The following is a 22,994-nucleotide window of genomic DNA, read 5'->3' as shown; positions in this document are numbered from 1 at the left end:
GTAGATTTAGCATTTCAATCAGCTTTGGCTTTTAAAATTTCAGAAGCTACTGCAATAATGTTATGATATAGTTTTAGTTTAGTTGTGAAGAGTTAGTCATCTAGGCAGCCCAGAGCTGTAAAAAAATAACACTTTAAGTGATAAAAAAAAAAAAAAAATCTTGTTTTTCTGCATGAGGCATCCGTGTTATGCCATAAACTCCCCCTGGCATCTGATGTTAGTGGGTGTTTCATGAGACAGTTTTTGCAGGGGTGGCCAATCAGCCATGTCCTGCTGTTTCTGCCAGAGATCAGAGATCAGCAAGTTGGCGGCTCCTTGTATCCCTGTGAGGTAAAATCCACTGTCCCTGAGCTGTGGGATTCCTTGGTCTGAATCTGGATAGGGCCACAGGGCCACAGGTTTGCAACCACATAGGTCCTGAGCTGGTCTCTGTGAAGTCAATGAGAGCATTGCCACTGTCTTCAAAAGTGGTGGGTCTGGGCCTCCAGTGACTCTGTACAGACCTGTTAAAAGAAAAGTGGTGTTTTGAGAGTTTTTTGCCAGCTCAAGGGAGAACTCAACTAAATTACTTTACCTTGGTTTTACAAATAGCCTTTTATAACTGATATTACTTCAATAAGCATTAGGGAAATTAAAATCCAAGGGGACATGATCAACTGAACCAAAATAAAAGCATAAAGGCACTGTATAGCTATACAGCAGAATCTTTCTCTTCTCTGGACGAGAGATTAGGGGAGATGGAAGTTAAGGCTGAAAATCAGTGAGCCAGGTGTTTCTAATGAGAAAATTAAATATTGGAATTTTTTTTTCAGCATTACAGTTAATTGAATTTATTCCATAATGCAGTGAATTTTCTGTCATGAAGATTTCCTTGAACCATGTTCAGTGTTTGTAGGATTGTGGTGTAGTTCAAATATGGACTGCAGTCCTTATGCCTTATTAATGTAGTCATGAAGTAATGACCTGTGTCATGATTTCTGGAGACTTCTCAATAAACAGAGGAAGGTGGAATATTTTAGATTTAGATTTTTTCTCCCAAATCTATTTAGTTTTCACCTGTGAGCGGTTGTTATTTTGTCTGGCTCAAGCAGGAATTAAAAAGATAAATCATTAAGTCAACAAACTGGGGTAAAATGGGAAAGAAGTCACCTTTTATTCCTGTGAACATTTCTCAAGTTCATCTTCTAGAAATACCCTCAACTGGTAATAGGTACAGCTTTTTATAGGCAAAGCTTGTTAAGCACTGACATAGTTTGCCAGAGGAGAATTCTCCATCTCAGGCTCATCTGTTGAATACCCAGGTCTTGCGAGAGGACTTGTGTAGTTCAGATGTGATTACTGATACTGTACCTGAACCCCAGCAGAGAACATTCACTCACATGCAACGTCCAGAAATGCTTTAAAGACTGTCCTACACTATTGATCTTGCTGAAAGCTCAGTTTGGCATATTTAAAGGGGCAAAGTGATGAAGTGTAAGGACTCTCTCCACATTGACCACAGTGCACAATTGGGTAAACCAATCTGACCTGTGTTGCACAAAAGATTTGAAGATGTGATCTCAATGGTACCCCCTGTGATTTCAAAATGAGTAGATTTACGGTCTGTCTTCTTTCTTAAACTGAAAGCTTAAAATGCTATGGTCCTATATTCCACCATACTGTGCAAGTAATCCAAATAACATCCCTGCAACTTCTGCCTGATCTCTGATCTTCTCGCTCGTTCATATTCGCTGCAAGTCTGTGGAGGGAGGACTCAGCTCTTCTATAATTAATGGTTTTCTTTGGCTTGCCCTGACAGCTCTAGAATCTTGTCCACAGTCAGATGGATTATTTATTTAAGGACTAATTATCAGAACCCAGTATCATAACAAGTCAGTGTTTCACAATAAATGCAGCTGCACAGTAAATGCAGCCTGTGTCTGCTGTGATGAGTCTGCCATCAGTCAAAGTTTAGCTGATGAAAAAGTCTTGTAATGAGCACCAAGAGCTGCTAAATGCTTCTGTTTCTGGCAGAAGCTCAGAAAAAGGCAAGGCTAGAGACAAGGACTGTCTAATGAAAACCCTCCCCTGGCAGGCATAGAGGGTTTGGGTTTAAGAATTGGGCAGCATTCCCATGAGCAGTGGTTACCATGTGAATGTGAAAGAGGCCAGTCCCTCAAAATTTATTACAATTACTGTTTTTAGCAATCTGAAAATTGTACATACTCTTGAAACAGGCCCAGAGTCACCACTGGAAAGCACTCCAGTGATCGTTACAGGCTATGGATTGTGACCAACAAACCATTCTGAAGTTCTTTTGGCCCTTCGCTTGTGGTTTCTTATTCAAGCACAATTTTCTGACCTAGATCCTGGTAAAATGTGTATACAGAACTCACAAAGCTAAAACAAACAAACCACAGGTCTGTGAGCTCTGAGCAGAGCCTGGATTTGCCTCAGCAGATAGCTTCTCTGGTGCAAGAGAGGGACATGCTGTAAATATCGGGCTAACCCTGGGCTGAAATGCTGTAGAGCACTGCCCAGCACAAAGGCAACAAGGCAGGTTAGACCATATTGAACAACCCCAAACTGTGACAAGTATTTTTAACTGAGAGTGGGCCCTCCTTTGGTTATGGTAGTTAACTAGCTACTCAGTCCAGCAGCAGATTTTAATGAGTGTTCAATGTGTCTACTTTCTGGCAAAAAAATGAAGTGTTAACTCCTCGCCTGCACCACTCCATTGATTTCTGGTCTACTAAGTGTCTTTTATCGCCTAGTCTTGCATCCTCCAAAATATTATGCTTAAATAAAACCAGTGAAGCATTTACAAAGCTGTTTCATTTTACTCTCTTTCTGATTAAAAAAAAACCAACCATTTCCACATCTGTTGTGGACTCCCAGTTTTCACTCCCTCCCTTCCTGTTGCTAAGTGTTATTTTTTCCAAGCAAAATGCTTTCGGGCTGGAATTTGTCAGGCTTAATAATCGACCCATAGGAGAATTAGCAAGAAATTGGGTAAATTAGATTCTGCAGTTAATTAATTTGATTGTCTGCTACAGCAAACTTCATCTCATGGGAATGATGAATGGATGTGTCCAACCTCTTTTCCAGAGCTGTTTGGTATGGTGTATGTGTCTGTTCACCTACTGAATGATGAAAGTCTGTTTCACCTTCTGTTTCATGCCCTTTGGTGCTAGCAGACTCCTTAATCTCCAGGACACACAAGCCTAAGTGTTGTAGCTGTGAATGTATTTCTGATTCTCTTCTTGGAAGCCTTTCATTAGAAAAATATGTTCCTCCATCCCCCGTTGCTTTGTGTGTGTGTGTGTGTGTGTGCATGTGCATGTGTGTGTGTGTATAATATAAAGCCAAGAATGTATTGTTAGCATTTCTGAAATCTTGGGACTCTAGTAATTATTAGCGCAGCTGTAATTATTGCATAAAAAGAAAGACTAATAATACATTTCAAATTTCTACCTCTTTTCCTGGTGTCATGCTCACCCTTTCACCTACACTCGTGGGTCCTAAGATTGGTGATTTTGTTCTGGTGGGGTCAGAGGGGGAATTATGATGGTCATAGAATCACAGAATCAATTAGGTTGGAAAAGACCTTTCAGACCATCGTGTCCAACTGCTAACCCAGCAATGCCAAGTCACTAAACAATGTCTCTCACTGCCACATCTACACGTCTTTTAAATACCTCCAGGGATGGTAACTCATCCACTTCCCTGGGCAGCCTCCAGTCATGTTCATGTTTTCTTCTTTCTCCTCACTCTACAGTATACTTTGGGTCCTTCTGTATGTTTTCAATTAAGCTTTTACTTCTTGCTCTTTCTTCATTGATCTACATCCTCACATTACACCCAAATTTACTGTATATGCTGGCTTTTACATATATATGCTACTATATTATGTCTTCACTCTCCTCATTGCCCCTAAACCAAATTCTGCCCAGGTTCAGGCCTGCACTTTAACTGGCCATTGGTGAGTTGCTTGTAGCCATGGGTCCCCAGTGCCAGCCTGTGCCTTTTGCACTATCACTCCATGTCAGCGCTCCTCTGCAGCATGTCCTGTCTCTTCCCTTCTCAAGGCCCCTGTTTTCATATCAGCCCTACATCGCTTTAAACTACATATTTGTGTTAGAGTCATAAATACCTTATTCTGCAAAGAATACTGGCGCTATTGTTTTCTGTATGCAATTATTGCTGCTACAGCTAAACTTGGTAGAACAAAGCTGCAGGCAGATTGAGAAAGGTTCAGACAGAGCCAGCCTGATGAGCCTTAACATCTTTGCAAACTCTGCTCAAAACTTATGGCCTTTTGCCACCAGGGCAAGAATATGTTATCAGGCTGCCCAGTTACACAGATTGTCTGCTTCCAAATGATACCACCTGCAAAAATCTGTGGAACTACCTGCTCCCTGCATGGCAGCAATGCCTAAAGCCACTGGGGTTCCAAAAATCATTTGTAGTTTAAGAAAACCCACAAAACGAACTCACCTTGTTGATGTACCTGAGACTCTTCTGTGTGATACATGGGTCAGAGGGTATATCTCAGGAAACATGGCTACCATGGTCCTGTAAGACTGTCATGAAGCTAGCAATGACAGAGGTAGGATTTAATAATATTGAGCAATAGGATTTTATAAAATAAGTTTGATACCAAGAATTAAAGAGGTTTACTCCGAGGATATAAGCATAACAAGATGTATTGGGAGTTGTATCTTTCATTAGACCAACTAATAGCTAACCTGAGGAAAATGTTCTGTGTCTGACAGCTTAATGACTGATTGGTTTGTTTGTTTTTTCAATTTCACTTTTTTCCTAATAAAGAAGATGCAGTTTTTGCTTGTAAACATTGCCTCAAATAAGAATAGCACATTATTGTATAGGTCTTATCATTGTGGTATCTGTTTGTAATTGGTGTTAGCTATCCCATGGAAAAAAGGCAATACATTTCCTGGTGAAAAAGGGGCAAAAGAGTCTGTAGATTTCCATGCCCATTTGCAGATGTAGTTGAGTCCCAGGAAACCTCACATAGCTAATGTGCTTTCAGAACCTATATATTTGTGTTGTCTTTGTTAAAATTTTACCTCCCACTACTAGCGATGGCTAGCAACAAAAATAGACCCACGTTCCTAAAGAAAATATTCATTCTATTCTTCAGTTATCTCTAGTCAAATACATGTTTTAAACATGCTGTTTGGCTAAGAAGAGGCTATCAGTAAATTCACAGAGGCACAAGATCATGAATCTTGCTCTTGGTACAAAGTTTGATGTGGAACAAGGCATCAACCTTTTAAAGCAGAGCATAGAAATGCTATGTACAGGAGTGGTATTGCTGTGTTTCACGCAACTATTTTTATATTCTCTATGTGTATTTAATATTCACTTAGCTTTGCAAACCAAAGTCAATGTCATCATTATCTAACACTCTACAAATCTGCCTTCAGTTCTAGTATCAGCAAATGTAATTGAATTTAAAGTAAATGTTTGGGAGGAGAAAAGCAAATGTAAGACCTCAATTACAAAAAGAAAAAAATGTCTCTAGTTTTATACGTGTATATATCTGAGCTTCTTTGACTTTTTCCATTTAAATGCAATTCTCTAGTGTTCTCCTATGAAAAACTAAAATTCTGCATTAGTGGTGAAACAATGTGAACACATTGCTGTTATTGAGATCAGCAGAATTGGACATGGAAAACTGGAGTGTTATCAGGTATCCTAATGGGTTTTTTCTTAATTTCTAAACCTTTTAGGATGAGTTTAAATTGCAATTCTAAGCAAGAAGATTATCTCTTTCAAGTGCCAATTTGACTCTAAGACTTTCACTTGAAAGAGGCATCTAAGATTCTTTTGGATTGTGTAATAAAAAATGATAAAATAGGAAGTTTCATTAACATCATGCCACATTTAGCATTCTAATCACTTCCAAATAGAACACTCTGAGTTTATCAATGAAAAAAATGTTAATAACTGCCAGCCTGGCTCAACAGATGAACACCTAGCTGCTGTCTTTATACTGTGAGCAGTGAGGATTCTGGAAATGTAAAATTTATTTATTATACAGCAAAATAAAGTAGAATACAGCTTTCATTCTTGTAGCAATAGTATGTGGAGATTCCTAAAGGAGACAGATTTTAGATCTTTGATTTTCTTATAAACTAGTGAAATAAATCACGGAAGATTCTACACGTGCTTTTGTAGCCATGAAATATTTTATTTTCTTTTGCATTCTTGATGACAGTTATGCTTTAGGAGTTAAATTGGGGGATGAACGAGCTATATGTAAAAATTAGTGACATGAAGGAAAAATAAGAACTTATATAGGTGCTTAGAGGTGCTAATAGTCTGCAATGGGGAGGTGCTGCTTTATTCTGTGATTAGAGTTTACTTTTCATCTGGATGCTCAGTCACTGTTACACACTGACTCTGTGTGTAACAGTCTCAGCTAATCAGCTGTGGGAGGGCAGAATTCAGCAATGATTCAGGATGTGCTGCTCTGTGGCAAAAAAGGCTGTCACTGCCAAGGCAGGCTGGCAAAGAGGCCTTTGGCATATGTTCAGAAGCTAAAGGAGGCCTGGGTCAGGCCGAGCACTCCCAAGCCCCATGTGTGCTTTGTGTGCAGTCAGCATCTCCACTGGGGCAGGGGGACGTGGTGGCCTTTGGCTGCTGGCTCAGCAGCTGGTGAGCAGGACGAGGCCAAGCAGCAGTTGCAGCCATGTCTGCTCTTTATGTGTGACCAGTCACTAAAGATGCTGCTGCTCCTGTTGCAGTGCAAGCAAAGCAAATTTTGCTTGCTTGAAGGTGAAACCCTTGAAGTGTGACCCAAACGAGGCCTAAAGCAGAGCTGAATACCCAGGAATGGCTGCTGGGAAGTGTGCGCTCTCTAGCAGCAGCTTCCTCTTTCAACCAGGTCAGCCACCACCACCATTTGGGCCTCTCAAGAATCTCCATGTGAGACTTGCACATCAGATATCACACTGGGATCTCCATTAAATGAAGTCATCTGCACAATACTGAATATAGCAGGATATTTAGATCTTTTGAGGGTTCCCAGCTAAAGAGCAGCCCTGGGAGCTTTTATCTTCCTCTTCGTCAATGTGGGAAAATTGGGCAGTGGAGGAAGAACAATAGGACTGAAAAATGTCTATATCCATCTGAATAACAGGGGGATGGGACTTGGGAACATTTCAGGTTATGAAACAAGCTTGTCTCCTAAACAAGCCTTCGTTGTCTTGATATAGCAAGTAAAATACAGTTGTTTAATCTTGCTTGACTGAAATGTTATTTAATTGGTAAACAGTGTTAAATCAAAGGTGGGATTTTGCATGGCCTTTAGAAATGCCACTGCTTAGTGTGTTGTTTTTTCTGCTGTTAGAAATCAATACACATAGAAGTTGACAGTAAAAACAGCCTTTTTAAAATGTGTAGTATTTCACTTTGTCTACCAAGAATATTGGTGAAGTAAATATTGTGGTTTCTTTGCAAATAATTTTGTCCTTTTGATTATCTGCACTTCTCAGCTTCATGAGTATCCCAGAAAAGACACCTATGGCAATCAAATATTTCATGTTTGGATTTCCTGTCCTTTTTTTTTTTTAATATACTTGCTGAACTACTATTACATTCAAGACTGAATAGATGACTACAGTTCCATAAGTTGCTCCATCTAGACACTGTCACTTTTCATTTTATGTATTTTCTTTTTCCTTGAGGAGGAGACTGGGAAGAATGGGAAGTCCAAAAATATCTTCCTCATAAAAAAGTAAATGTAGCTTGACAAATAAACATGTAAGAATTATTAGAAATTTGCCAGAGAAAAAAAATCTCATGATGAGCAGTCCTTTAACAGACAGTTGTTCAAAATCATACCTGGCAGCTATGGCATTTTGGATGCAGAAGGCTGCTAGACCAACTTTGCTTACACATAAATATCTTGCAGTCTCAACAGCGTTCTGCTAAGGTCTGGCTCTTTCCCTCCCCAGTGTTTACTGAACAGTTTCCTCAGGCAACACAATTGCTTTTGTGACTTGCTCCACTTGCAGAAAGAGTCCCCCGAATTTTGATATTCCCATTTGTGATTGCTCGAGGACCTGAGAAAAGAGTCAGTAAGACTGTAGTTACCATCAGCCAGTGGGATGCTGTGGGGGAGGGCAGAAGGGAGGATAAAGGAGACAGATTTTGAAGTTAAGGGGCTAATCATATGGTAATTTCAGTGGCAAAAAAATGATTGGTTCTGTCTTGAAATGCTTGACAGAGGTGAGCCTCAAGGATCACTGGACCTGGTGTACTGATGCCTTGTACCTGTTTGGGCCGAAATCTGAATGACAGCATTACATATCTCTTCTCTCTGGGTGTATACAACCACTCACCCTTCTCAGCCATGAGAGCAGAAAATGAATGCACAATCTAGGCTGTTACTCATCTGTAATTCAAGGCTCACTTCCAGGAAGAATAGGGAAGTTTGCAATGGCTGTTATGCCATGGCCCAATTATTCTCTAAAAATATGTAACACATTGCAGTTGGATTGTTTAAGAGTTCATGTTTGCAATCGTGGTCTCATTCATGCCCTCTTTGTTGACATATTAGTATTACATTGTCTTTCTTTTTGTTTTCCTTTTCTGCTTGGGAAGTTTATTAATGTGGCATTTCTGCTGTATATAGTTTGTTCAAGGCACAAAACCTTTAGGTCATGTTTGAACAGGACACTAAACTAGCTGTCCTGAGGCCAAAATTTCTGATTCAGATTGCTACGTAGGTAAAGGATTGACATCAAGTGGAAACAGCATCAGCAATGTTTAAACTCTCTTGATTTTTATTTTCTTTCTGATGAAGGAGATTTTGCTTAGCATGTAATTAAGTGGAGATTCCTTCACATTTCTCTGGCTAAATTTGCAAAGCTTTGCATTTTAAGGGTGGTGTAAAAAGCCAGTGGTCACTATAGTTTTGCTGTTTGCTCTTCTGCCTGCTGTGGGATATTTTGAGACAGTGTTTTGCTTCCTCAGAGTGATCACAGGTTTGAACAACCACTCCAGGGCCTGGCTGGGCTTTTTTAATGTATCTTCATTCCACATCATTTTCTTGCTTCTATTACTCAGGCTTCCCTGGGGCTATTCTTGTCTTGAACATAATGACTTGATACTTGAACAGTATCAAGTCATTAAATATTTTGAAAACTTCTAAGATGTATCTATCAGGGTATGAATATGGAAGTTTTAGCCAGCATTGCTGAATCAAGTTATTACAAGTAATAATTGAACCTTTGATCATTTTATGAACTTATCTTTCTAATATATGTCACTGCTTTTTTTATTAAATACAGGCTGAAGACAAGAAGGTATCGGAAAAGACTCTTCATGCCCCTGTGTCACCTTCATCTGTACCTGACCATTTGAAGTGCAACATCCTCAAAGCTCAAGTGGAAGCTGCTTTTAGAGTAGGTGCCCAGGTAATCTGTGTTAATACTCTGCTTTTTTCGTTTTGGCATAGCTTTCACCAGTTTTCCAAAATCACATCGTTCCTGAGGAAGCACCTTATTTTTAGTCAAGTGTGCACATTGACATAGCGTTCTCTAGCTGCTCTGCAGTTTCTTCAGGTAACTCAAAATGATTGATATGGTGGAAGTAGGAAATTTATCCTAACTGACGTGATTAATACATCCAAGAGAGGCTGAGAAAATAGGAAAGATGGCCTCAGGAAATCTCTGTTTTGTCACTGTAGCTTTTACTTACTTTGTAGCTGAGAAGGAGTAACCTCTGGAGTTTTCTGAGGCTACCCACTACTCATGGACACTGTGGTTAAGACTGTTCCAGTGATAATATCAGTATATACAGATTCAACCTTTATTTCAGGGGATTAGCTTTACATATCTGAGTGTGAAATATAGCTAATCTTTTGTTTTCCTACTTGTTCATGTGCTTTTAACTAAATTTTAAGCTTCTATTTTCACTGCTTGGTTAGTGTTTACATTAGATACATCCTGTTTCAAAAGCACTCTTTTAATGATGCCATGCAACTGAAAACTGATGCTAAAATAGAATGACTGTAAAAAAAATTGTTTTCCCAATCAGAGGTAAATCTATTGAAACCTAAAATGTGTTATTGTTTTCAAGTGCAATTTGTGGACAAAAGATAATGCCATCAGAACCAAAAAATAAAGCCAAATACAATGTTTTAGGAACAAATATAGAGGTAGAAAGATTGCTATAATTCTTATCCCCAGTTCCTGTGGTATTCTTGAGCACACTATTCTCTTTGAACACAAATTATGTTGGTATTTCCATTGTTTTGTTTCTTTTCACAATAACATACCAGGCCAACTTGCCCTGCAAATGACTTTGTTACCAATCAGCTTTGTGTATTTGTTGTTCCCTGGCAGATCTTTCATTTGAGAGCTAGATTATATCTGGTCTAGCTAGATCTAAGGAAGTATCAAAATTTGGTTATTCTGACTGCCCTAGAGTTCAATAGCAGAAACCGTAAATCTGGCAGCATGAGGAGGAAGGAGTTTTTGGGTGTTTTTTTTCTTTTAGTTTTTGCTTAAAGCAGTTCTCTCACCTCTCTGAATTCTGTGTTTTATCAACTGTGTTTTATGTAGCATATATCTCCCCTTGGGTTTACCCTCTGTTTTTCCTGTGTGCCTTTTCTACAGGATGTCATGGTATACTTCTCATATTTGTTCTTTCTCCTGAATATGCTTAATAGTGATGTTTGACTGGATAGTTAGAGGATGGAAGCAGTGTGTGCTGCTGCATTCAGAATACAACATTATTAAGGCAAGATAGGAAATGTGCTTAATGTATGCATCTCTCAATTGACCTGCCCTGCCTTAATTTTTCCATCTGAGGCTGTCCAAGGGAAGCCATCTTGGGTTGCTTTTTCTTCCATAACCATATTCTTTAGCTGCTGCTGTGTCATAAGTAACTTTCAGAGCAAACTGAGCATTCCTCTCTTCCTTCTTGCCTGTGTTGTTTTTCACAAGGCTCTAAAAGTCAGATTGGATTAAGTAGATGTCTGTAGACTTGGCCTCAATGAGAAAAATCCTATTGTTTCGGGGGAAGGAAAGTAAAGAAGACTGTTGCAGTGTAGCATACATCGTGGAAAAATAACTGCTTACGGTTCAGATTGAAATCTCTGAAGATTTCAGTGTTGGCAAAGTATGGTTTAAAATTTATAACCAGTAAATTAGGAAGTCACCTTAATCTTAGAAATCCTCATTCAACTGCCTGCTTAGCTACAAAATTGCCTGTGTAACTAGAGATGAGTTCTTCTGCACTTGATTTCCCCTCCTGTCAATTATGAAAGATCACCCTTCTCAGATACATTGCAAAAATAAGCAGGCAGAGACCAGGCAATGATCAGCTGTTACAGTAAGAAGCTATGGCAACACAAGCACTGAAAAGGGTAGGAAAAGTGTTCATGGTGAAGGAATCAGTAGAAACACAACATCTATCATCTAGAAGACGGGAGAAGGGAAGGCAGCTACAGGATGACCTGATAAACCAGCATATCAAATACCATAAAATCACCCAGTTATCTTCTCTACCTGCCCCCAGTCCCCCAAATAACTAGCTGAATACCAGTAGCTAAGCCATTTCCCAGTGCCAGTTCAGTCATCTTCTGGGGAAAGTGGGCTGGGATGGAATTACCCTGCTGAGAGACACAGAAGCCTTTCGAGGGAGCAGAGAAGGAATAGTTTTCTTCATGGAAGACAACTATTTAACTCAATGTATTCCCCCAGGGCTGTGATCCTGCCCCTCTTTGACCCCATCTGACATATCTTGCTGCTCAGTATATCTGGAGGACTAATGATGTTATCCTCTGCCCAATTCTGTCTTTTGATGCCAGTTCTATATTACATCCCCGAGAAGTCTTGCCTTCTGGCCTTACTTGTAGCACTCCAATTTCTCATCTCTTCTTTTTTGTACTGTCATATTTCAATTTACTAGGCAGCCAGAGCAAGAAATATATCTAGGTTCTCAAAGGCACAGCCTATATTCCTCAAGCTGTAAAGCAAGGCAGCCTTGCTTTTCCTCGTGTAGAGCACAGTTATTCCCATAATTTGTGATAGCACAAAAAAATAAGAAGAAGCAGAAAAAATAAAAGAGGATTTGCTCCTCCAATCTGTAAAAGGAGAAAGAAAGAAACAGTCTGTCTTATGCACATGGTATTTGAAAGGAAATGTTCTTCTAAGGGCCCCAAAAATCTGTGGTCTAACTCATCCTTTTTGAAACTTCATGGACCATCTTCATTTTATGGTTAGGTTTAAAAGCATGAGAAAAATATTGGTGCACTATAGGATCGCATCCAAAATTAACAAACTGTTGCTTGAAATATTTGTAACAGCTCTCCCTTCAAGCAGTAGGAATATTTTCAATACCATATGCTACTAACATCAGGATGTGACAAGTTTATGAAAGCACCTCCTGCATGTAGTAGAAGAAGAAGCTGTTCCTTGTTAATTCGGAGAATGGAGTAAATGTTTGCAAATGGAAAATGCAAGCTGGGACAGAAATTTGCTGTAGTTTTCTTTTTTTTTTTTTTAATGGCAGCTAGGCACCAACACAAGAGAGAGCCTTAGAAATAAATTATTCCAGTTCTTATGATTTACAGAATGAAACCAGGGGAAATGATGCTAGACATTTGAAAATATATTCTGGAATATTGTGTCTGTGCTGCTTCATTTCAGAATTGTGCTGAACAGCTGTTTATTACATTCCTAGGGGACAATACATCTCCCATAGTTATAGCCCTGACTTAAGGGACTCAAAATTTGTAAGGTTATGGTGCTGATCACTTCGTCCTGCTTGTGTTTTAGACTTATAGAGCAGCAGAAAACTAACATGAGTGAGGGTTGGTTTTTTTTATTTGGTGAAGATGGGAATATTTATGTGCCACTCATTTAAAGGTAGAATCAAGCTGCAGTGTGCATGGGGATGCTGGAAGCTGGATCTAGGAGCTGACTGCCATGGACAAGGGAGGTGAGAAACGCGAGGAACCCACACACAGCTGTGGGAACCTGTGGTTTGCGCAGGACATGCCATACAGTTACCTGTAGGGCAAGAGCAAATGAGTAATGTTTCACAACACACCTCTCAAACTGTGCCACAGGGATCTGCCACCTTTTAGCTGACAGACTACATGTCAGAGTTCCCACATAATTAAGCTCCAGGGGAGCCCTAAACACTGTGAAGCAACTGACATATCTTTTTTTTTTTTTTTTTTTGCATATATTCCAGACTCTTCATTTGAGAGGGAGTGGTATAAAGCAGCAGTAAGGAGCTGTCAGAATACAAAAGACCAGCTCTCCCTGGCATTTAAAACCCCTTTGCAGCTTGCATGAGTCAGTGCTGATATGCTGTGATTGAGCAGAAATGACTTGTTAGTATCACAAAGAGTCCCTTTTGCCAAACAGTTCAAGGCCCAAGTGATGAAAGAAAGATACTTGCAGCTTTCACTTGCTATTTATATCCAGTTTGGCTTCGGACAAATCCCAATTACCCTTAAAATTAAGCACAGGCTCCTGACCAAATGTACAGCTATCTCAGCAGGGCTTTTTATTTTGGCAGGCAGTGTGTGCTGTGTTCTAGTAGTTTGTCATCCACAAGTGGTGTCTGTATTCTGCACCTGTTACCCAGGCTTTCCTAAATCCTTGGGTTGATGTGTGTCTAGCAGGTTAGCACAGGGAAGGATCCCGTTTCTCACAGATTTCTACTACAGCTGATTTTTGCATCACTCGCATCTTCCCCTTGTCTCCGACAAGGGAAGGCCAAGCTCATTCTGCAGGTACATTTTTTGCAATGCAGTTTATAGAAGACAAATAGAGGTGACATTACTACTGAGCTGTTCTTCACCGAACATTATGGGTTGTTTGCTGAGAAAAAAAGTGGTGAGAAAAGGTGGTTTGGAGATGCAGGGTTCCTTACAAAGAGCCTAAAAAATCCCATTTGTTTCTCCCTTTTCAACCCCAATGGAAACTGTTGGCCAGGGAGAGGTATCTTCAGTCAGCCAGGTTTGGGTTACCCAGCCATTGATTCCCCTGCCTTGATTCTCAGTAAACAAAGGGATATTTAGGCTGAACAAAGGGACATTCAGTTCTGTAACTCCTTTCACACACTAACTTTCTTGACAAGCCTATACACATGTAAATTTTTAGGCCAGAGTCGATAGCCATCTCTCTTTTTCCTCCCTGTCCTAGAAACAAGTACAGGCCCAGTATCATGTCGTTTTGCCTTAAGTATTGCAAATATGTGAGTAAGAGCAGGTTGCCTGTGCTGTCTAGAGTTGCCTTGAGGAAAGGACTGGACCATGGTACAGAAAATACCTCAGGTCATGCAGGATACCGTGTCATCCTGTGCTCTCTACACAGATGCAAGCCATGGCTGCAGTGTAAATGAGAGTGGGGTCTATGCATTATTTATGGTAGAAAAGGTGCATAAGTGAGGTGATCCACAGTGCTAGTCTGTCGTAGCTACATTTTTGACGATTCTTTGTCTTTTTTAGTGTTCTGTCTCCTTTAAGGAAAGATTCCAGTGTAAGGACTTGTCATCTTCAAACTCCAGATGCTTTTGCCATGTATTTCTAGAAAAAATCCACTGTCTTTATGTAAGCTGGGTCTTTGGAGCTTTATTCCCTTAAGGAGATCTGGATTCAAACCCTAATCAGGTCATGAATGAAAATAGAGTAGGTGAGGGGAAGACACTTGAGGATTTATAATCATATACGATCTTTCTTATAATAGGACTTAAACAAATCCTTCTGGATCCCCAGAGGAATTCTTAGGTTTCACTAGACGTTGACTTAAGTACCTTGAAAGGATCGGCTTTTCCAGCATTTCAGGCTCCTTCTGTCATGAATTAGGTGCAGTTTGCTTCCCTCTCCTCCTTTCCTCCCTCCCTCCATCCATCCTTATTCACAGCACCGAGCTACTGCACAATTTGACAGTCTTTGCACAGAGATCAGAACTGAAATTATGTGAGTATAACAGGTCACAGCTGAGGTGTTCAGGCTGTGGGGGAAGCTTCCACAGCTCCTTATGTACACTGTGCCTTCCTTGCTAAAGCTGTTGCTGTTAGTCACCCACTTGGATGAGCAATAAACTCACTGTCAAGTTTCAGGCTAGGTAAAAAGAAGCAACTGCGCTGGGACTCTCAACTGGAACAGCAGCAAGTGTAACATTGCATCAGTTATAATTGTTCATAACAATGGCATTTAAAAATGGCTCAGCTTCAAATTCTCTGTGTTCAGTTGCTACGTGGAAACAGGTTTGCTCAACTTTAAAAGTGAGGCTACAGGAATTTGATGGTGCCACAGGTATATATACAATATTTGATTGTGTGTGATAAATATATGATACATGGCAGCTCATTAGAAGTGTGTCAGCAATGATACCTCAAAATCAGAGTAGGAACTGAGGAAATGATGTGGCAGCCTTGCTGGAGGTACAGAAGGGGAGTGAGGATTTACGTAAACAGAATGTGGGAACTGATGAGAGCTTCAGTTTATTCCCTGGGATACAAATGTGGCAGTGGTGTCACAAGACTCTGAGAGCACATTGAGGGTATTTCAGCTGTGTCTCCTCTCTGGCATGTCTCTAAGTGCCAGTACATGATGAGACAAGTACTGTTAATGGCCTTGATGTGTAAGAGCCCTGCCAGAGCCCATGGTGCCAGGCCTCATTCAGAGGGAAAAAAACATAGTAGTCTGTTCCCAAGAGACATAAACATCATGCTTTTTTGCCCGAAAAGTTACATTTGACATATTAAATCACCAAGGTAGGTTTACCTTGGCAGAACATTTTTCCTGATGACGTGTTCCTTAGCCACTATTATCTGATGAGATCAGCCAACATTTTTTGGCATGGCTGACAAAAGATAAAAGTGTTGATAAAGAGCTGAAAAATCAAATATGATTCAGGCCTCCTTAGCATCATTACAGATTCATAAAGAACCAAGATAAAGAAGTATTTCAAGGCCCTGCAGAGAGAGTCATTCCTTCCTTACCTTTGAAGATCTCCAAACATGTGAAAGCTGTGTTGCTCACCCTTCCTTTCTGCAACTGAGAACTCGGGGAAATTGCTAAATAAGAGCCATCATATGTTTCCTATGAGCCTTCTAGACCCTGTCTTTCTCAGATGAGAACCTCACATTCCCCCTTGGCTGCAGTGATCTGATCCATCATGCAGTTCTTTTGCTTATCCGAGGTATTCCTATTTTGGATCAGTAGAGGTGAGAGCCTCAGCAATGCCCCCTGTGATGGAGGAGAGACACAGATGGCACTAGCTCCCCATGGCACTTGCTTGAGGCATGAGAAACACAGACTGCCTTGCACAGTGCCCCACTGGAGGCAAAATCACAGATGGCTGCACCTAGAGTTCTGTCTTTACTGTATTTTCCCTTTTGGTACATGCCTAGTGCAACCAATTCCCATTTTAAGGTTCTTTCCTCCACTGTCGTGGGGCTAACTCTTTCTTCAGAAGAAAATCAAAGGAGCTGCTGTTCACTAGGCAAATCCAGCCACCAGGATTTATGAATTCGTGCATGGGATTACTCCCATGGGCCAGAAAGTGTTCCCACCCTGTCTAGAAAGCTCAGCAGAGTCTGGTGTAGCATCCCTGGAGAATCACCCCCTCTCTAAGGCTCCAAAGGACCTGGCTGTCAAGACAGCAGCAGGGATTAGCAGGGCTCAGGAGTTGACTGAAAAGCAGTCTGAGAACTCCAGGCTGCCCATTGGTAGATGGCTTAGAGAGCTGTGGGCAAAATCTGATATTACTTAAATACTTTTCTCCTTTTTTCATCCTTTGGTGGAACTCATTTTTCTTAGCAATCCTCTGTGAAGAGAGCCAGTACAATGGCATTGCTGCCCAGTCATGTTTCTTGTCCCTAAATAGTATAAAGTAATGCTTAAAATGATAAAGTAACTCTTTCCCTTTTTTCCTACCACCATCCAGAAAGTTAATGGCATATGAAATCAGAACATTAATGATTTTTTGTTTGCCCTGGGCCTGATGCAGATAAAAAAAGAGAATGGCATTGTGTGGATGGATTATATGTTTCAACTTTTAATTTGGTTTGCAGTCTGGTAGCCAGAAGAGTAGCCTGTTTCTCTTTAGGTAATTATTAAATGAATCTGCTTCTGTATAAATCAGTCTTCCAGGTCTGCTATGCCCTGAAATCTTTCCCTCAGAGCAGCAGCCTCTGTGGGAGGGGAGAAAGTTCCTTAGTTAAGATCTAAGCAGCTCCATGCTTTGTTTCTGCCTCTGTATTTCTTACATAGTGCTGGGCTTTCAGTGGGTGAGAGCCTCTGCCCAGCTCTCTACGTACATTCCCCACCAGGCATCCCCTGCTACCCTTGTCTAAACCCTCTTGCTCCATTGCTGGAAGACATCCTGCAATGGAAGCACAAATCCTGGCCCCAGCAGATGCATTTGTTTTCAAATGAAGGCAAACCATCTGGGAATTATATTGTAAGGGTTGTCTACAAGTATAACCCTTGTTCTACAGTCACATCTTTTCAGTAAGGCTGAGGAAGTCCTTCTGTGGTTAGTGAGTGTGACTTGCAGTGTTAAGAAGAAAGATAAAAGCAACAGGCTGCCACTTGATGACTTACTGACCTCCTTCTGAAAAACACAAACAACCCAAAAGCCAACAAGCCCTCACTGAAGCAAGGGTGGTACACCTTCTGACAGCTGAAGCCCTTTGCAGAAGGGTTTGCAAGTATAATATTTTCCCATGCCTGTTTCCACAGATAGGGAGGACAGGCATAAGGTGAGAAGAATGAGCCCATCCTTGCCAATCTGTACCTGCCCATGGCACCCTGAGGGCAGGCCTCACCACCTGAGGCTGTTCAGGCCCCCCCATTTCTCTGTATGCTCCCTCTCTCCTTACAGTTTAGAGTAGGATTACTTGCTCACTGCTCTGCAGTGCTTACTTGTGGATACAGGAGTCTTTTCTGATCGCTAGAGCATGAGTAATAATGCAGAAAATTAGTACCAAGAGAAATTCCTCATTGATGGAGAATGCTGGTCATGCTGCTTAGGAATATATGACTTCTTGAGATGCAGGCTTAGCCTTCCAATGCAGAGAAGACAGACCAGTAATGTAATCACAGAGCTGAGAAGAAACCAAGGGTCTAACACGGCGAAGCCTCTCTCAGCTGGCTAATGAGATCCATGGCTTATAACATTTAAGTAGGTGGAATTTTAATAATTTCATTACTGGTCACAGCCCCTGCATTGCATTCTTGATCTGTGTAATCTCTTTTCTATTGTTGTGTTCAAGTGCATCTTAAAATGCAGATTAATTAATTTGGTGAAAATTAGAATAAACTAAAATTTATAGTTTTAAGAAGTAACAAATTTGACACATAATAAGCAGCTAGGTTGACAGGCTTAACAATAAAATGCTGTTAAGACATCAGTTTGGAAGAAGAGACTTTGTATTAGGTTTCTGACAGCTGGATTCATGTTTACAGCTTTCAGAAACCAAACAGCTTTATAAAAAGCATTATAATTTCTGTAGCACAAAGAAATATTGCTTCCACTGCTCATCTATGCCGACAAAGAATGATTTTCAATACTTTCTCTTGAGTCCTTAAAAAAATTTTTTCTGTCCTTTCAAGAAAGCAATCGATTTTGAATAAACATTATGCTAGACAGAGCTACTAGAAAACCAGTAAAAAAAGTTTTCTAAAGCAGAGCTGAATTTCTTAAAGCCACAAGTTTATTGAAATTTTTAAATTGCACTCCTGATCCCAAAATGATTCATAATGTGACACTAAGTCACTGAAAATCTTAGCAGCAAAATGTTTGGTGGCTGAGTTACAATGATGGTTGTGGTGTGATTATGTCCCACATTTATCTGATTCCTTAATTGCTGGAGCATTTGTGCAGGACTGAGGAAACCTCTGCCTGAGGGAGATTAACCCCAAAGATGTAAGGGCACTACTTTGCAGTGGAGCTTCTTCAGTTCCTACTGCTGGTCCTGTTCTCCTCCATGTAACCTAGCTGTAAACCAGGTTCTTCTGTGTAAACTAGCCCCCTAGGAGAGGGACAAACCTGTTGATGGGGTCAGAGGGTCTCCTCTCTGCTGATAGTGGGTTTGGTATCAATATCCAAAGTGCAACAACTGTAATAGGAAGGGATGAACTTCCTCCTAAGGGACTTGTCTCAAAATGCTCTCAAACCCATCACCTCAGGTACTTGCCTGGGCTGGAATAAGCCCAGAACAGAGTTCACTTTCTGCCAGGCTTCCAGCGGTTCCAGTTTAATTGCCCATACAGTTAATTGTGTGTACAAGCTGGAATAGTCTCTCCCCACCATGGCTGATGATCTGGTAAATAATGATCTGGGAAGTGGCGATGAGGGTTTTGTTCCCTCCATCACAAGGGGAAAACAAACCCAAAACTATCACAGCTTGGGCGATTTCCCCAAGCACTGAGTATCCCTATGATATTTTTCCTTTAGTTTGTTGCTAAGATATAGAAGAAACTCAGCTTTCTTTTCTTATGGGTACCCTCAAATGGAATATATAAATTAGCATTGAATGGAAGTGGAAGGTCTTACATAACATTTACAATATTTTTACATGTCTGCAAAATCCTTTGATTTGGATTTGATGGATTTGAAGAAATCTGTTTCATCCTTTTTTAAGAGGATTAGACTGACACATTAAATTTAATTTGATCTGGATCTATGGCCTCAAATTACTGTGGGTCAGTTACTGAACTCTGAAAAATCCCTCTGTCATGGGACCATTCCAGTTCCCTTCTATTCATGTAGCAGGGTGCAAATGTCACAGTCTGAGAAGTCCATGACTGATTTGGAGATACTCTTGTCTCTTTAGTCAGTATTTTCTGGGGGTGGAGGGGGGGGGTTGTGGGGTCACTGTTGCATTCACACCAGCATTTACGCATGGATTGTGGAATACTGCATCTCAGTTGAAGAGTATATCAACACCTGCCCAGACTGGGCATTTCCTAGGTGATAAAGCAATTTCCATGTAAGTTATTTTGCAATACTAGTATTTTCAACTCTACAGACACATGGCATATGAGAGACAGGACTCTGTAATTTAGCAGAGAGCAGTAGTGGGTGAGATTTTCTGTGAATTGTGCATACAGTGTGAATATATGTAGGGGATCACATTTTTCAGTTAGGTTCTCAAAGACTGATTGAAAAGTTGGCATCATTATTTCAGTTAGACTACATAAATATTTACTCTACTCCAATTGAAAGGACAGCTCAACTGCAGTATGTTTGTCTGTGTAGATTTTGTATGATTTCTGCTCAAAAGCTTTCTGGAGGAACCATAAATATCAGTGTTCCTTTCTTTCTCCTCCAGAACCAATCTCTTCCTTACACTATTGCCCTGCTCATTGTACATAGTAGCTCATCACAGTGAATCTCAGCTGTAGGACATGAAAATTCAAAAAGATCATGCTTTTAAATCTGAGCAGAATAGGCATTTTGGGTGCTGCAGTTTTCTGAGGTGCTTACAGAATTTTTTTTTTTTAATAAACAGTTGTATTTTCCTAAGTGCATGGACATTGTACTAAACTTTGGCTCCTTCTTTTAACAGGCTGTGAAAGAAGAGACCTCTTTTGTAAATCCCAGTAAGACCTCCAGTCTGCAGGACCCTAATGTAAGGTCTGTTGCTTCTTGTCTGTAGGGAAAACATAAAATTAATGTATGATGTAATGAGGCATTTCCCAAACATTATCTCAACCTGTTGTTACAGTTCAATCTGCTCATCTCCAGGCTGCTGTGTAAAGTTCACCATGCAATGACCTGAGGACAAGGTGGCTGTCAGAATGGTGCTTATTTTATACACACACAGATACAGTTTAAGAACTGATGGAAGCTCAACTTTAAAGATCAGACTGAGTGTATATATTTGTATAAATGACAAAAGCTCTGGATAAGAAATCAGATCTAGTGACAATCTTAGAAAAGCTTATATAAAAATAAATCAGTTTTCATAACTTTTATATCAGAAACATGATAGGTGTCCAAACTGGAATATCCCTATGTTTGCATTTTCGTGATTTGTGCAAGGTCTGTTGCAGAAGAAGAGGCATTTAGTATACAGCCTTCAGAAAAATGGCTCATTTGCTGCTTTTGTAGTGACTGCTTTTGATTGTACTTTTCTTCTGTTGATAGAGGAAAATATTCTATTGGAGTGGCCATTTTGAAGAGGCATATTAATTGTAAACATTATTTGAGTGGCACAGTATGCTGTCTCCCAGCAGGTGATTAGAGAGGAGGTTAGAGCAGGAGCACTTGGAAATCACCTGCCTCTGTGTGTGTGGTAGTGCCATCACTTTGGACATCTTCAGTGTCAAAATCTGATGGGAGAGTTTGAGGGAAAAATATTATGGATTTACAGCATGCCTGATAATCAGCTAATTATGTCAGTGTAGCTACTTTTTATATGTGTTCATGTATGTGTAATATACATATGGACCGGAGCACAAGTCATCTCATGATACTGTTTTATAACTTTCAGGTGGTGACTCTTGCAACAGAAAGTAGACATTTAATCACCTTATAGAAAAATCTAGTTGAGGGGGGTAATGAGTTATATTTGACAAATTAAATCATTCTGAACTCCAAAAGAAACACTTACAGTGGTGAAAATTTGTCAACCTTTATTTCAAATGTATATCTTTCCCATAAAGTGATAAATCTGCACTAGCCTTCAGAAACCACTTCATTCAGAAATTCCTTTCTGATCAGATTGGGCTAGCAGAGTTGCTGTGTTTGCTTAATGAAAGCAGCTACCTAGAGAAGAATGGTGGGGATGGTTGGTGGTGCTGAGGCAGGAGGAGACATGAGAGATGAAGCTATTGCCTGCACTGCTTGCAGTGCAGCTGTGATTCCCAGTTTCCCATGTCTCTCATCTCAGGATACCCTGCAGAGCTGAAATTTCTCACCTGATAGGCCATGGTTTTCTCATTTGTTTGTCCAAGAGGCTGTAAAGTCTGTTTGATACTTAGACTCGCTCATTTTTCTCCTGTGACATTGCTCTTCTTAGACTTCCACAAAACTTCCTTAAGAAAATTCTTTTCTTTCTTAATAAAATTCATCACATACACGGCAGAGTGACCTATTTCTTTGTTAAATAGAAATGGGTTTCATACACTGTCTCTGCCACAACACCCTTTGTTGGCTTGCTGTCACTTCCAGAAGCAGTTCAGGAGGACCTAACTTGTATATTCCTATGGGACTGGGAATGTGGCTACAGACTTGTTTTCCTTAATCACTTCTGCTGAACTTCTGCATAACGTCTGTCAAAAAGCCTTTTTGCTCCACATTTTGGAATAGGTTTTTTCCTGCTGCATCTTGTCGAACTGTAAATGAATGGTGTGCTTTGTGACGTAAAGCACTATTCAGCATGAAGTAAGGTTGGTAAGCTGGCTGCAAAGCAAATTTCACTGTTTTCTTTCACACACATCCAAGCTTATAAAATTGTAAACGTCACTTTGGAGTTCTTGGTATGCAGGATTCTGGTGTATATTTTTCTAATATTTATTTACTGTGTTATGTCAAGCATCATTTCCTCTACAGTCAGTTATGCCAAATAAAATGGTATTCTTTTATTGCTGTGTCCTGGAGGTGCACAGATACAAGTAATCAATGCTTGGGGAATTGGGATGTAATTTTAGCCAGTTTTAAGGCATAGACCAATTTTAACAGCCTGCATTCAGAACTCAGATAAAAACGCAAAATTAATCCAATGTCTAACCATTCTCTTTCTCCTTCAAGCAGCTACCCTTTCTGCAGGGATATATGCACCTTTGCAGGCAGCCAGCGTGTGACCTATTTGCCAATAACATCCTCTATAACCTCTATCTTGTGGAATTTGATGGACATAAATGAGCCTTGCTCTGCTAGGAATTGCATCTGAGTAGAGCCAAGGGTTAGTTCATACCGGGAGACAAATTATCTGGGAGTTTTTCTCTTTTCTCTTCTCTTCTCTTCTCTTCTCTTCTCTTCTCTTCTCTTCTCTTCTCTTCT

The 22,994-nt window shown here is 40.2% G+C and overlaps 1 protein-coding gene across 4 annotated transcripts in view; it reads left to right on the top strand.

Moving 5' to 3' along the window:
- Positions 1-22,994, top strand: part of EPB41L4B (erythrocyte membrane protein band 4.1 like 4B) — a 169,903-nt gene that overhangs the window by 103,076 nt on the left and 43,833 nt on the right. For 3 of the 4 annotated variants that reach the window (XM_042048630.1, XM_042048628.1, XM_042048631.1), the window contains exons 18-19: positions 9,303-9,428; positions 20,557-20,624. In XM_042048630.1, the coding sequence (XP_041904564.1) occupies positions 9,303-9,428; positions 20,557-20,624 (194 nt within the window). The remainder of the gene's footprint in view (positions 1-9,302; positions 9,429-20,556; positions 20,625-22,994) is intronic. The other variant, XM_042048629.1, reaches the window with a different exon arrangement.

This window comes from Corvus kubaryi, unplaced genomic scaffold (genome assembly GCF_017639235.1).
Source record: "Corvus kubaryi isolate FWS band 111438036 unplaced genomic scaffold, C.kubaryi_AGA036_p1.0 68, whole genome shotgun sequence".
In the NCBI taxonomy this organism is placed as follows: domain Eukaryota; kingdom Metazoa; phylum Chordata; class Aves; order Passeriformes; family Corvidae; genus Corvus; species Corvus kubaryi.
The sequence above is the reverse complement of the archived record's forward strand: the minus strand, read 5'-3'. Positions and strand labels throughout refer to the sequence as shown.